This window comes from Mesocricetus auratus, unplaced genomic scaffold, assembly GCF_017639785.1.
Source record: "Mesocricetus auratus isolate SY011 unplaced genomic scaffold, BCM_Maur_2.0 Super-Scaffold_6730, whole genome shotgun sequence".
Lineage (NCBI taxonomy): Eukaryota > Metazoa > Chordata > Mammalia > Rodentia > Cricetidae > Mesocricetus > Mesocricetus auratus.
This window is the reverse complement of record NW_024429184.1, coordinates 74162266-74177091: the sequence shown is the minus strand read 5'-3', so window position 1 is coordinate 74177091 and position 14826 is coordinate 74162266. Positions and strand designations below refer to the sequence as shown.

The window sequence follows — 14826 nt, the reverse complement described above, 5'->3', positions numbered from 1 at the left end:
CAAAATTTACCATATGAACAGTAAAGGGATCCTGGCGATTCAACATTGGCAGAAAGTACGGCCAGGCAGTGCTCTTGCATCGTTTTGCATAGTCAAAGAAAATGCTGACACGCTGGTGATTTTCCTAAAAGAAAGACAAGAACATAATAATTGTATACTGCTTCTCATCTGCTTATTGTATATCGTATTAGTATGTATGTCCAGCTAAACTCCTACATAGCCAAAATTCCTCTGGAAATCCCTCAACCCTTGAAAATCCCCTCCCTAGTCTTGCAGTTTGGGGGCTATATAAACACCACTATCTCCTATGTTCCATATTATTTTCTCACACCCCACTTTAGGGAGATACTCTGACAAAAAATAAAGCTTGCATAATTTGAACAAAGAATTTGGGTAATGGTTTTTACTCTCATTCAGTAGAATTAACAGAATCACAAGGAGTATAATCTATATTTTTTCTTAGCTCTCAACACTGTCTTGATACTTCTACCTCCATCAAAGTAAGAACAATCTGGCTTCTAAATAAAATAAACAGAAAGTGGGAAGAGGATGATATTAACACCCAAAGTGAAGTGCAGACTTAGAAATTCAAGACAGGCTTAGGCAACACAGTCTAAGATGCTATCTAAAAAAATAAGCCACACCTGATAGTACACACCTACAATCCCCCAGGGGGATAAAGCTGGGAGAACACAGGTTTCAGACTAACCTGGGCTACGAGGCCAGCCTGGCCTCCACAGCAAGGCCCCAATGGAAGGGAGGAAAGGAAAGAGAAAGAAAAAGACATAGAAAGAGGAGGAAGGAAAAAAGTAGAGGAGGAAGGGGAAGGGAGAAAGGGAAGAAAGGAAAACAGAAAAGCAAGGGCTGAGAGTATAGATCCATTGTCGAGACCATGCTTAGCATACATGAAGCCCTGGGTTCAATCACCAGCCACATAAAAAATAAAAGTAAGTTATAAGGTGCTTATCAGAGTCTAGATGAAAATTATAAATGAAGACTGCTTAATACATCTACTAAAAGAAACACATTAAGTGAGTGTACATAGCTCAATAGCTTGGTGACAGAGTAATTAATTAACATTTATGAGACCTGAAGAAGAAAGGGAAAAGAAAACATGTCCAATTTGCAAACCAAGGCCCAAGTTCATAGTGCACACAAGAGATGGACCTAAAATAAAACTGTTTACCTGAAGTAGTGATAGGCAAAAATATACAGGCAAGTAGAAACAGTAAGAAACCACAAAAGTGCAAGACAAGAAGAAGTGACTAGAGACAGTTCATAAAAACCTAGATTCAATTTCTCAGCACCCACATGGTGACTCACAATTATAATTCCAGTTCTAGGATATACAATGGTTCCCCCAGGCCCCAGGCTTTGTGAGCAATAGGCATGAAAGTGGTGCACAGAAAGTATAACATGCAGACAAACTCATATGCATGTAAAATAAAGAAACCACAGGTTTGAGCATAGTGACAAATGCATACTATGCCAGCACTGGAGAACCTAAAGACAGATGATTTTTAGCTTGAGGCCAGTCTGGACTACATAGGCAAACCTCGAGTCAAAAGCGAGAGAAAGGAAAGGGTGGGGTGTGTACAAAGAAGGGGAAGAAAAACAGGAGGGGAAGCCACCCCTCCACACCATTACCATAGGTTACTATCCCAAAGACCAGCAAATACTGAACTCCTGGAAACAAGCTCGAGTTTCAATGTATACAGGAATCGGTAGCTCTGACATTACTTTCTGAGTATTATGGGGCATTAACAAGTAAGTTCATAAACTGAGAAGAGAAGCACAATGTTGTTGTGTCACTAAAGCTACAAACAGGAGTAAAAACCTAGTGCTGGTATGAAAATAAAGAGGCATCTATAAATGATAAACTGTGAGTTCACACTGGCATTTGTGTAACAACTAAGAGCACAGGTGTTTCGTATGTATTCATGTACCTAACAGCACAGTCTACACACCACATGCTTCCTGTGCCACATTCACTCCCGCACAATAACCAAGGCAGATCATAACACTCTTACTTTGCTTAAGCTTGCTGTTGTGAAGGACTAAGTGTGCAGAGAATTACCAGACAGGCCTAACCCAATGTCCATTTTGAATTTCACTAGCAGCATGTGAGACCAGTGTTTCTCTGCAGCCTTATTGACAGGATGTTGTCAAGTGTTTACTTGTTTCCTATTTGAAATGATACCTGAGGTTGAATACTTTCTGTTTTCTTTCTTTCTTTTTCTCTCTCTTTCTCTTGCGCATGCATGCGTGCGTGCGTGCATGTATGTGTGTGTTTCATGACCGGATTTCTCTGTGTGACAGCCCTGGCTATCTGGGAACTTGCTTTGTAGACCAGGTTGGCCTCAAACTCAAAGATCCATCTGCACCTGCCTCCACTGCCCAGCCCTTCTGATGTTTTAGGGAATTTTTATATCCCATCCTTTAATTATTTGACTTCGACAATTTTATTTTTCTGTAAGGATTATTTAATTTTGTGTGTGGGGGGGTGCTTTACTTGCATGCATGTCTGTGTGTCACTTGTATGACTGGTGCCTGAAGAGGCCGGAAAAGTGTATTGGATCCCATGGAACTGGAACGGCCATATGGGTTGTAAGCTATCATCTCTCCAGCCCTAACTCTTTTTTTCTTCAATTTGAAGAGTTCATTATAAACACTTGGAAGGTATATATATATATATATATATATATATATATATATATATATATTACAGTTTTTCCCTATTTTTATTTTAATTTTATCTTTGCTTAAGTCTCTTGACACACAGGCACTATCTTAAACAGCTGCAGGACCCATCTCATAAACCCTGCTCTGCATATTAAGCCAAGATTATACTATAGCTTAAAATTCAAAATTATTACTATGCTCCTCTGAATTCATAAGCAATTAAAGCAGTAATCAGGATTTTATGCAACTGAAAGTTTCAGATTACATATAAAACTGTCTCAAGGGAACTAAAGCACTTTGCTGTTCCCAGCCTAGAACAAACAGCATCAAAAGCTGGTGACAGAAGTAGAAGGAGCCTCGGGTCTTAATAGATTGTGTTGGTGTTCAATTAAGAGGTTAGGCCTGGGCTATATGTAGATCACAGGAGGTCTTGCCTTGCATGCATGAGGCTCTAGGTTCAATCCCCAGTTCAACCAAGAAGAAGGAGAAAAAACTCTGAGCTAATTTCAGGAAAATACAAGTATAGTTACTTGGTATTTGAAAATGGAAATCAGCTTCATCTAAGTACTTCCACCGTAAGCACTACTAGTAAAGCAAGAAATGTGTCATGTTCTAGAAGAGAATCACTAAGTGAAACCTTCCAGAACTGCTGTTACTATAAAGTATAAAATATCAAAGTCCAAAAAGTATTAGGAATAACTTACCTGTGGTAGAATATTATTTTATGATGTATGACTTTCGTTTATGATGTATTTGTTTAACTCTGTGAAGCTGTAACTCTTTGCCTGTCTAAAACACCCGATGGTCTAACAAAGTGATGAACGCAATAGTGAGGCAGTAGCAGGGATAGGCAGGGATGGCAGGCAGAGTATAAACAGAAGGAGAAATGAGGGAGGAGGAGCAATAAAAGAACAAGGAGAGGAGGACATCAAGGGCCAGCCACCCACCCAGCCACCCACCCGCCAGCCATGAAGTAAAAAGGAAAGCCAAGAAAAACAGAAGTAAAAAAATTAAAAGCCCAGAGGAAGAAAGTAGACGGGTTAATTTAAGATAAGAAAAGCTGGCTAGAAACCAGCCAAGCTAAGGCAGGGCATTCATAACTAAGAATAAGCTTCTCTATGTGATTTACTGGGTGCTGAGTGGCACCCCCAAAAAAAGTCAATAGAGCAAAAACATCACACCACACCTACCTGCAGCATATCATCAACCATGGTTAGTATGTACTGCACAGTCTGTTCTTTGGAGATGTGTGTCATCAGATTTATAAATGTTTTAGCACACTGCAAGACAAAAAATTAATGTTATTGTTCTTTTTTTTTATTTTGAAAACAGGGTCTTGCCGGGCAGTGGTGGTGCATGCCTTTAATCCCAGCACTCAGGAGGCAGAGGCAGGCAGATTCTGAGAGTTAAAGACCAGCCTGGCCTACAAGAGCTAGTTCCAGGACAGCCTCCAGAGCCGCAGAGAAACCCTGCCTCGAAAAACCAAAAAAAGAGAAAAGAAAACAGGGTCTTACCATGTAGCCCTTGCCATCCTGGTACTCACTCTGTAGGACAGACTGGCCACAAGCTCACGGAGATTTCCCTGCTTCTGCCTCCCAAGTACTGGGATTAAAGGTGTGTACCACCACACCAGCACATTATTTCATTTGTTCATAATTTTAGTGGAACTTCTATAAGTTACTATGTCTCTTTCACAGAACAAGATAGAAATGCTATTTATAAGGTAACAAATAGAAAATGTATACGTTTTATAAATATCATTATGATGAGACCTAAGAACTTTACCATGACTTATATCAGATTTTTGACTATTGCTAGACATAAGTTTTTAAAAGTTACTATTTTTAAATATACACACCTAGCAATTATTACTCTTGATTACTCAGGACAGTATAATGCATTATAGACAATTAAAAAGTAAAAGTGATTTTTAAGTTTCATTTATTCATTTATTTATTCATTATTTTTTAGACTAGCTTAGATATAGCTCACTGGTAACATACTTGCCTGGCAAGCAAAAAATCCGTAGGTTTTATCCCTACCATGGCAAAAAGTGCTATTATAATATTAATGTGAATAACATATGTAGAACATAATATTACGCAGTCATTAAAGGTTTTCTACCATTTCAATTTTATGTTGCAGTCTGAGGCTGGAGGTTGAATCCATGCATGCTGACTAGGGACTCTACCACTTGAGCTACGCCCCAGTCCTTTCCAGACTTTGTGCCAATAAGGAAATAAGTGTTCCTTATAAAATAAACGTAAGGATCACCTGGCTGCCTTCAGCCTGAAGCATCTCTTGCTTCTCCTCGCAACTTCTTTTCATTTCAAACCTTTGAATAAATTCACAATCTTCAGCAGAAATCATCTGCCCCCTACAAAGCAAGAACAAATATTCTGTTTAATAAGTCCAAAGCAGCCACAGTGAGCAACACAGAAATTATTAATACTTTTCCTTTTTCCTTAATAAGTTCAAGAAAATTACAGGCCACTGTTTTGTACTAGGTTCCTATACCTGGGCCCCAAAGAACTAGCTAAAGAGTCCCTAATAACCAGAAAAGATAGCAGAGTAATTTCCCCAACAGTGTAACTTCAATAGGCATAATAGAGAGCATCCTGTGCTGAAATCCTAACCAAAAAGACAACCTGACTAACCTAATCATAACCAAATCTACTATTCTGGCTTTCAATCCCCACCTTAGGACAGTAACCCAGAATGAGGACTGAACTTTCTGACCTTCCTTTCTGTTTTTCTTGCCTTTATATTAGCTAGCCTCCTCTGCTCAGCCCATCCATTTCTACTGACTGTAGAAACACAAAGGAAACTAATTAACAGCTTTAAATTTGTTAAAAATTGTCTTTTGATAGTTATAAATGATAGTGCTGCAAGACTTGTCATCGCACAATAGTTTAGCTCTACCATATTTTACCTAAGCAAAATAGGAACAATAACGACATGACTTTCAAAGAGCTTATATAGAGGACAGAGCTACATAATCCAAGACACAGTTAATACAGCACCTTACCCACTGTAAGGATTCAATTAAATGTCACCTCCGTCACCTTAATTTCTTCCTACCCCAAGGCCAACATACTTACTTGGCCTTCAAATTCATTATACCCAAGGCCACTTAACAATGACATTCTACAGTCATTTCCTGACATACTTTGTCTTCAAATTCAGAATACAGTCATCCTCCCTCTTTGAAAACTAACCTCTCCTTAGCCAAGCATAGTGACACATGCCTTTAATCCCAGCACTGGGAGACAGAGGCAGAGCCAGCCTGGTCTATATAGTGAGCCACAGTGAGACCCTGTTTTGAAAAAGAACCAAAAAAAAAAAAGAAAAAGAAGAAGAGAGGAGAAAGAAGAACAGGAGGAGGAAGAGGGAGGAAGGAAGGAAGGAAGGAAGGAAGGAAGGAAGGAAGGAAGGAAGGAAGGAAGGAAGGAAGGAAGGAAGGCGGGAAGGCGGGAAGGAAGGAAGATGATCTCTTCACTCTGATCTCTATCCTCCCCCAAAGTCATCCCACTTCCTGTTTTCCTCCCAGGAATCCTTCACCACTGACTTTTTTGTTCTTCAGTTTGTACCCAAGATTAATCCTTGAAATTTTGCTTTTCTTCCTGAACTCCTTTCTTCTAGAGACTTAAGTCAAGAGAGTTCAATCTTCCTCTCTCCACCAAATCATCTCCAGCTATCTCTTATTTTCAAGCAGAAACAAATTCAGCATCGTCACCATCTGCAACTCCAAGCTGGCATAACCTTTCAGTTGCTCCACTCATCAAGGACTCAGCATGAAACAATTACCACCACCCTCCAATCCTAAGGTCTAAATCCAGACCCTCCTTGATAAGACACGACAGCAGAACAGCCCTCAAATGTTCATATGACTTACTTCAGGACATAAATGTCCCATAAAAGAGACTGAACCACAGCAAGCTACTTTAACCCTTCAAGCACTGTGCATCCAATCCTGAGCTCTCAAACCAGGGCTCCCTGCACTGCAGTCCCCATTTCTCCGGTTTAGGTAACTGCTGTGAGACTCTTCACCGCTCTGTGAAGACTTCCCCATGCTTAGACAGCTGCTTCTTCCTTCTTTGTTATATAACTCCTTTTGCTTTGTATCTATGTGTGTGTCATATTTCTTCCTTTAATACTTATCACAGTTTATTATTTAGTTCATCAAAAGTCTGTTTCTTCACTAGAAGTTCAAAAGCAAGGTTACAGTATTGTGATTCTTGTATTCTCAACATAGACTTTTGCTGGATTCCTGTTTGAGTAGCACATAAACCCATTTCCACTTATCTTTTTTGTACTGCCTAGTTAAGTAAAAGCTTACTCAAATACAAATACATTTTTGAATATTGTATTTTCACAGCATGCTAATTCATGAGGGCAAGTGCATACTGATTGACCTTTTGGTACAAGGTAACTCTTCCACGGGTTTCTATGTCATCAGTAGAAGTCTGATCCACTGGTGAGAACCACTGATTATGTGTGGCATTGCTATGATAAAGCACAAGAGGAACCCTGGTGGATTCCAAGGGCAGGCAAGGGTGACCAAGGTGGGGGACAAACATGCCAGGCAGACAGAGCTTACGTGAGAGTCTTATTAGAAAGGGAAAAGAGTTTTGTAAAGAGACACGGAGACAAGAAAAGTCCTGTCTACCTCAGGAAAGAGAGCACAAATGGGCAGGGGTCTTTCTCTTAAAGGGGTCCTTTGCACCTTCCTGCAGACTATGTAGTCATGTAACCCTGGGCTGACTAGGGTACTGCCTGAGTACATTCTACCAGATGACAGGGGCAGGCCAGCATAATACCTGAATCCTTAACAGTCATGTCCCTTCTGTAACTGTTCTTTCAGGAAAGACATTTTATACACACTAGTGTTCTATAGAATAGACATCTCGTTATATATAATGAGCATTTTCATATAAACACGCAGACAACAAAATAAAGGTCAGAACTAGAAAAAAGGAAAGTAAGATGTAGCACCATGGTCTCGAGACTGGAAAAGCACACAACTGAAAACTCTCCACAAGACTATACACTCCCAACCCAAGCCAGAGAAAGCTCCGTGGCTCCGCTCCACTAGTGCTTTCCCAGCAACACGCTTCTGTTTGCAATACAAACAGTCAGGCTCTGCAAACATGCAAACTCCTGTCCTCAACCTAAAGTCTTTCTGGACTAAACAAGTCAGGAGCTCAGAGGATTTAAATAATTAGACAACAACAGGGAAACACCAGCAAATCTTTCCTCCACCAGTCCTTTGGAGACTGACCCCACATTAACCCAGGTCCTTAAAAAAGGAATCTAGATGTCAGTCTAGACATCTTTCACCCACACACATTAAACTGAGCACTCACTTTCTCAAACGTGTCCATGTCTGACCGCTCCAACAGCCTTAACATTACCACTACAGACTCTCCCTAAGTCTAAGCTACTCCCCACCAAGCAGAGAACTGGGTCCTCTCCTGCAGGCCAAGAACCTCAGCAGCTTTAGCAGTGACCTTCAGAATGGGCACTGGGTTCTTGTGGTGGTGCAGTGCATCCCACATTCACACTCACTGTGCAAGCACTGTACAGCTAATCACCTCCAGCTCCAAGAGTAAATGTTAAACTCTTCCCCTGTAAGCCCCAGGAGGATAGTGACTGTTTTGAAAAAGGCAACTCTGGAACCCAAACTGCCACCTACAATCCCTTTCATGAGTTGTACATATTAACCTTCTTACACTTCAAATATATTGATTGTGGGTTCATGACTTAAAGAATCATCTTAAAAAGCACCAAATGGCAGGAACAGGCTGACTCCTTCCAAGGGCACATAGGTGCCCCTGACATGCTGTGAACCTCAGTTCCTCTTGACTGCTTGCCTCTGAACTATAGCTTCCAGCATAATCATTGCCCTTATGACAGTGTCTGTTGTATCTGGACAGGTCCTCTTTTTGCCACACAATCAAATAGCATCCACCCTTGAAAATGAAGCTGAAGGATCACCACTTTCAGGTAACTTCTGATGGTAGAATTAGCTATCCTTTTCTGTACACTCACAAGCCCCTGAACAGCTTCCTACCGACCATCACAGCTAACTCTGTTCTGACACTGAGTTCCTTTTGAGATGCTACTCTGTATAACCTTTGTGTAGGCAAGAGAAATAAATTAGCAACAGATTTCTCAATTGATTTTTCCATGTGCATAACCAAATATGATCCTCAGAAATTCAGTTATAAATGCCTAAATAAGCCCACATGAGATAAAAGGCAATAATGAAATATTATCACGAATAAACGAGGGCCAGTGAGATGGCGCAGGCCTGGAAACCTGAGTTTGATCTCGAGTACCGAATGGCAGGAGAGAAGGAGCTCTCCCACAGTTATTCTCTGACCTGCAAAGGTCAGCACACACATGGTACTTTACAGCCATCTGTAACTCCAGTCCCTTCTTCTAAGCTCTCAGGGCACCAGCATGCATGTGCTACACATATGTACATGCAGGCAAAACAGTCACGCATACAAAGTAAAATATCCATCATCACCTGCTCTGCTTCCCCAAGCTGTTCCTACCACACCCAGGTCCCTAAGACAGCCATCCGCAGAGAGGATTCGCTTCTTCCACAATCATCAGTCTTTTTCCAGTACTCTCTCATAGAAGCATGACCGCGAAAAGGTCTGATGTAAAAGCACATGACACCCATGATTCACAGCAAACCAGTACTTACTGAAGATAGGACTGCCAGTTTACTTTATTGGCACGAACTTCGGCAGCCTTAGCTGCAATGATGTTAGTTGGGACTGCGGCATCCACGGCACCTCGAATGTCCATTTTGGTCATCTAATATGATAGTGAGTGTTTCTCCACAGACCTTCAAGTTAGGGTCAAGATAAAAGCAGAACAGCAGGCACTATATTTTTAGACTACTAGTATTAATATAACCACATTAATTTCATTTAACTTAAATATTAAATATACTAAGACTATACAGCATTAACATATTTCAAATCTTGTCTACAAGCCCATAAAAGGGCATTCTACTGGCTTTTTCTTTTCCAGGGAAGAGCGTTTAATTATTAGCCTTAATATACAGTGAGACTTTCTAAATGACCATTTAAGAAACTGACAGCAAAATTGGAATTAAATAGAATATTAAACAGGACGCTTTGACCACCTAGGGTGCAATAATACCCAGTGCTTTGAATATGCTAACAACCCAAAAATCTACTACTTGAAATCTATTAAATCACCTTCCAATCTCTTCTACAGAAAATAATATTAAATACAGGAAAAAGGCCAATTATGGTATTTTATTGGCATCTATTATACTTTATTTTGAAGAGCCATATTAATTCCTTTCTTTAAAATTACTGGTTCAAAATCAAATACACCAAGCGGCATGGTAAATTTTCAGAAACCATTGCCTTCCTTTCCAACAAAAATTGACATTTTCAAAATCAACACTGAGAAAATGTTCTCGAACAAACTGGTTGCGGCCAACAACAGGAGTCTAGTCTAACAAGAAAAGTGTACGATAATGAGCTTCTAAAAACATCCTCAGTCGTCAAAACTAACAGGGAAAAAAAAAAGCTTACGCCACATTTTACCACGATACAAAAACCTAGCTTCCCACTCCCCAAAATGTATGCTCTCACCCTAAGGAAGTAGAAACCATAACCCCAATTCTATTCCGCGTTCCCACCGTGCTTAGTCAGTGAGGAACTTAATTTCTCTGTGCGGGAACTTGCTGCCTAAACAAGCAAGGTCAGCGCAGACTGTCGGTCCCGGGCAGAACCGGCTTCGTCTGGGAGAGGCTGGAACCGCGAGCACGGAGCGGCCTTCCCGGCTCGCCCCCGAGCCTGCGGGTCCCGCCGCCCAGCCTGCCCGCACGCCCCCACCCGCAGCTCCCCGTCCTCTCTGCGGGGAAGGCCCTGCGGTTCCGCAGAGCTACGGGGCCCGCAGGGGAGCGACCCGCCCTTGGGAGCCGGAGGGACCCGGACAGCCTCACCTGGACTGCCGCGGGGACGCGAGGGCCGCACGGGCGGGCAGGCGCCGGTCGAGCTCCGAGGCTCGGTGGCCACGGGAGACCCGGAGCGAAGCGAGGGCGACTCCGCGGGAGACGTTACGAGCCTCACACGGAGGAAGCCGGAACAGCTGCAAAGTGACAGCAGGCACTGGCACGTGAGCACGGGCACGTGACCGCAGGGGAAGGCGGAAGCCGAGAGGGCCCAAAACAGTTGGGCCGGCGCGCTGAAACTAGGTTGTGCGGGGCCACCTCCCTGGGTGTTCCCGAGCTAGCGACCCCGCAGGCCACCTGTGCCAAAGAGCCCAAAACTCCTCACGTTAGTCTTCTCTTCGGAGAAGTTTAATTTACAGCCTTTCAGTGTTTTGACTGAGAAATGAGTCATAGACCCAGGGTTCCAGACTTAACCAATAATATATGTTTCAGAAAAACATGATTCATTGTTTATCTAACTTCAGTTTCTCTCTCTCTCGGCTTGTGGTGTTTTATCCCACAACCTGTCCTAAGCCCAAATTTTCTCCTAGGAAGGCCTGAGCTGCCCTTGATCTTCAGTCTATATAGTAGCGTTTGGAGTGAGGGTAAAACACAAAAAGGAATGTGTAAAATTAACGAGTATGTTTCTACCAAAAAAAAAGTCAAGTTTTAAAGAAAACCATCAAAAGTCAAAATCATATATGGCTATAAAGAATAATAGTGTAGAATATTATTATTGATCTATCAATACTGCAACAAATTATAATTTTGGTGACTTAAATCAAGCATAAATTCATCATCTTATAGTTTGTGACTCAGAAGTCCAAAAGACTAGGTCTCTCCTGGCTGAACAGGTTTAGGCTGGAATGTGTTTATGCTTCAGGCTCAGGAAAGTCTGCTCTCCTGCCCTCTCCAGTCCGTAGAGGCTCATAAAACCCTTCTGGGTGTTGTAAGTCACCAGCGTCAAGCCTACCGTTCTCTGACCACAGCTCAAAGAGGTATCCAAGTTTCCCCTGGGTAATCCAAACAACTCTCTCTATCTTTAACCTATTCAAATCTTCAGCCTATGGCTCATCTTTGCCAAATAAATTGATATTTTCATGGGTTCATTAGGTTAGGACGTGGGCCCATTATTTTGTCAGAAATTGAAGGAGACAGTAACAGTACAAAAGGCCTATATCTTATACTTTACATAGTATGCCTTATTTTTCCGAAGGGAAACTTTTACTTTTGCTGGGCTGTGGTGACACACGCCTTTAATACCAGCACTGAGAAGGCAGAGGCAAGTGGATCTCTGTGAGTTCCAGCCTGGTCTACAAAGCTAGTTCCAGGACAGCCAGGGCCACACCAAGAAACCCTGTCTCGAAAAACAAAAATAAATAAATAAATAAAATAAAAAGAAAGAAAGAAAAGAAAACTTTAATGTAATTTTCTTAACTGAGCAGTGAAGCCTACATGCCTGTAGTCCTGATACTGAGGCAGAAATGGGAAATTGGGCAGGTGAAGACTACCCTGGGCTTCACAATACAGACCTGACTCAAAGAAACAAATAGCAAGTGCTTAGAAGATAATCCTTACACTGCTTTCTTGAAACTTTTCTTTCAAAATGAAAGTTCCTTTTTCAAAAAGGTTGTTGAGAGATCGAAACAATGCCAAATATTCACTCTACCCCTGAGCTACACCCTCAGCCCAAAGGAACTCCAGAAATTATAGCCTACATTGAAGATTTGCTTATTGAGAAAATGCTAGATTTGACCCAAAAATCACTTGGTTAAAATTCACTGTTAGCAAAACCACAGGTGTCAAAGCTGTTTACATTAACTGTCTTGAAAATGCAGCACGTGTTTTTAGAGGGTCTAAGAGTGGGGAAACCAGCTTTCAAGGTTGAACTGGGACTTCGTGGGGTTGCTACTACTGTAACAAGAGGGTGTGGTGATATATTATTTAATGATGTATTAAAGAATGCCTGAGGATTCAGAAAAACAAAGTCAGCCACAAGCCATAGAAGCCAGGCACACACCTTAAATCCTAACAGTCAGAAGCTAGGAGGTGGTAGCACACACCTTTAATCCTAGGACTCAGGATTAAGAGATAGGCAGATCTCTGTGAGTCCAAGGCCACCCAGTGATACAAGAGATTGAATCAGTCTAAAGGAGTAACAGATCACACACCTTTAATCCCAGCACCAGAGGGATATAAATGATAGAAGCAGGGTCTTCAGTATTCAGTAGGAGGCGTTCATTCTCCAGCCCCACTGAAGATAGGACATTCATTCTCTAGCCACCTTGAGGACAGGAGGACACTGAAGTCTTAGGATTCTTCAGTCACACTGAGAAGAGGCAGCAGGATCACCCCATTCAGCCTGAGGCAGTGATGAGAGCTAGTGGCTGGCTACTTTATGTTCTTCAGCTTGAAGTTTGAGTCTCAAGATCAGTCTCTGGGTTGTGGTGATACATTCTTTATTTGTTAAAGTTTGCCTGAGGATTCAGAAAGCAAAGCCAGCCACAAGCAGTAGTAGCAAACACCTTTAATCCCAGGACTCAGAAGAGGTATTTAAGACGGGATCAGACTCAGTATAGGGCATTCATTCTCCAGCCATACTGAGGAGAGACAGCAGTTTGAGACTTGGTGAAGAACTCAAGCTCTTTCAGCTTGAGGTAGAGGTAAGAGCTAGTGGCCTGCTGCTTTGCTTCTCTGATCTTCAGCTTGAACCCCAATATCTGTCTCTGGTCCTTTTATTTTTCGTGTTACACTGGGTCTTTTTATTAATTTGTATTACAAGAGTGCTTCTGATATTTGATACCCAAGAACCACTAATGATAAGTGGAAAGCATGTCAATGGTATGGCATGTAGAAAATGATTCCTGTCCTCAGGTGTCAGCAGAAAGCCTGGAGGTAAAGCAAGTCAGTAATGCTTTTCATCTATCACTACACATAGGAAAGCAAATTCTAAGCTGTGCAGGGGACACAGCCTCGCTATTGCAAAATAGCATCATTGTGAAGTGAATCCTAGTACTTCCAGATGTATCTACCCAGATTTTCAGTGTGTGTGGTCCACAGCCCAACAGTCAGACCATGAGGATTCACTTCTGCGGAAACATTTAGCATCAGTGTGTGAAGGTGAATGTATAGGAATTTCAGCGCAATTTCTTGTTTTGTTTTATTGAAAATAGATTGTTCTCATAAAATATGTTCTGATTCAGTTTCCCCTCTCCCAAACCCTCCCAGTTATCTCCCTCCCACTCATACAAATCCACATCCTTTCTTTATCTCATTAGGAAACAAAAGGACTCTAAAAATAATATACTAATAATAAAATAAGATAAAATAAAAACAAACCTAACAGGGCAAAACAAATAAATCAACAGAGAAAAAAAGAAAGGAGCCAAGGGAAAAGCACGAGAAACAAAAGATGCAGAGACACACATGGAAATCCATTAAAAACAAAAAATATCAGAGACCATAATATATATAAGTAAAAAACTTATAGGGGAAAAAACCAAAGCATTATGAGAGAAAAAAAGTCCCAAGATACCACTGAGTTCATTTTGTGTTGGCCAGCTGCTGCTTGGCATGGGGCTTTATTGAAGAAAATTAATTTTTCCTTGGTGAGTAGTAATGAAATGGAGGTAGTCTCTGGGTTAGGGATAGGGCCTTGTATCCACCTTTTCCTCTCATCACTGGACACCTGTTGGCTTAGACCCGTGCATGCTGCCAGTCTCTGTGAGTTCATGTGTACATCAGTCCTGCCGAGTCTAAAAGGCCTTGTTTCTTTGATGTCTTCCATCCAAACTGGGTCTTAACAATATTTCTGCCTTCTTTTCTGCAGAGTTCCCTGAGCCCTGAGGGGACATATTTGATGTAGGACTGGATATTCCAAGGTTTCTCAATCTCTGTACTTTGTGTAAGTCTCTGTCTTAGTTGGGGTTTCTATTGCTGTGACAAAACAACATGACCAAAAATCAGGTTGGGGAGGGAAGGGTTTGTTCAGCTTACACTTCCACATTGCTGTTCATCACCAAAAGGAGTCAGGATAAGAACTCAAACAGGGCAGGAACCTACAGGCAGGAGTTGGTGCAGAAGTCATGGAGGAGCACTGCTTACTGGCTTGCTCCCCTGGCTTTCTCAGCCTGCTTTCTTATAGAACCCAGGAATAC

At 41.7% G+C, this 14826-nt stretch overlaps 1 protein-coding gene across 3 annotated transcripts in view; it reads right to left on the bottom strand.

Annotated features, from left to right (window-relative positions):
- Nucleotides 1-10847, bottom strand: part of Atp6v1h (ATPase H+ transporting V1 subunit H) — an 88872-nt gene extending 78025 nt beyond the window's left edge. The window contains exons 1-5 of one of the 3 annotated variants that reach the window (XR_002381394.2): nt 10682-10847; nt 9401-9544; nt 4957-5059; nt 3873-3962; nt 11-124 (exon numbers count right to left, since the gene is read on the bottom strand). Coding sequence is in view for 2 of the 3 variants with exons in the window: in XM_005085931.4 (XP_005085988.1) it covers nt 11-124; nt 3873-3962; nt 4957-5059; nt 9401-9513 (420 nt within the window). In the remaining variant the exon portion in view is untranslated. The remainder of the gene's footprint in view (nt 1-10; nt 125-3872; nt 3963-4956; nt 5060-9400; nt 9545-10681) is intronic. The other 2 variants (XM_005085931.4, XM_013125126.3) reach the window with 2 other exon arrangements.
- Between the last annotated feature and the right edge of the window lie 3979 nt (nt 10848-14826).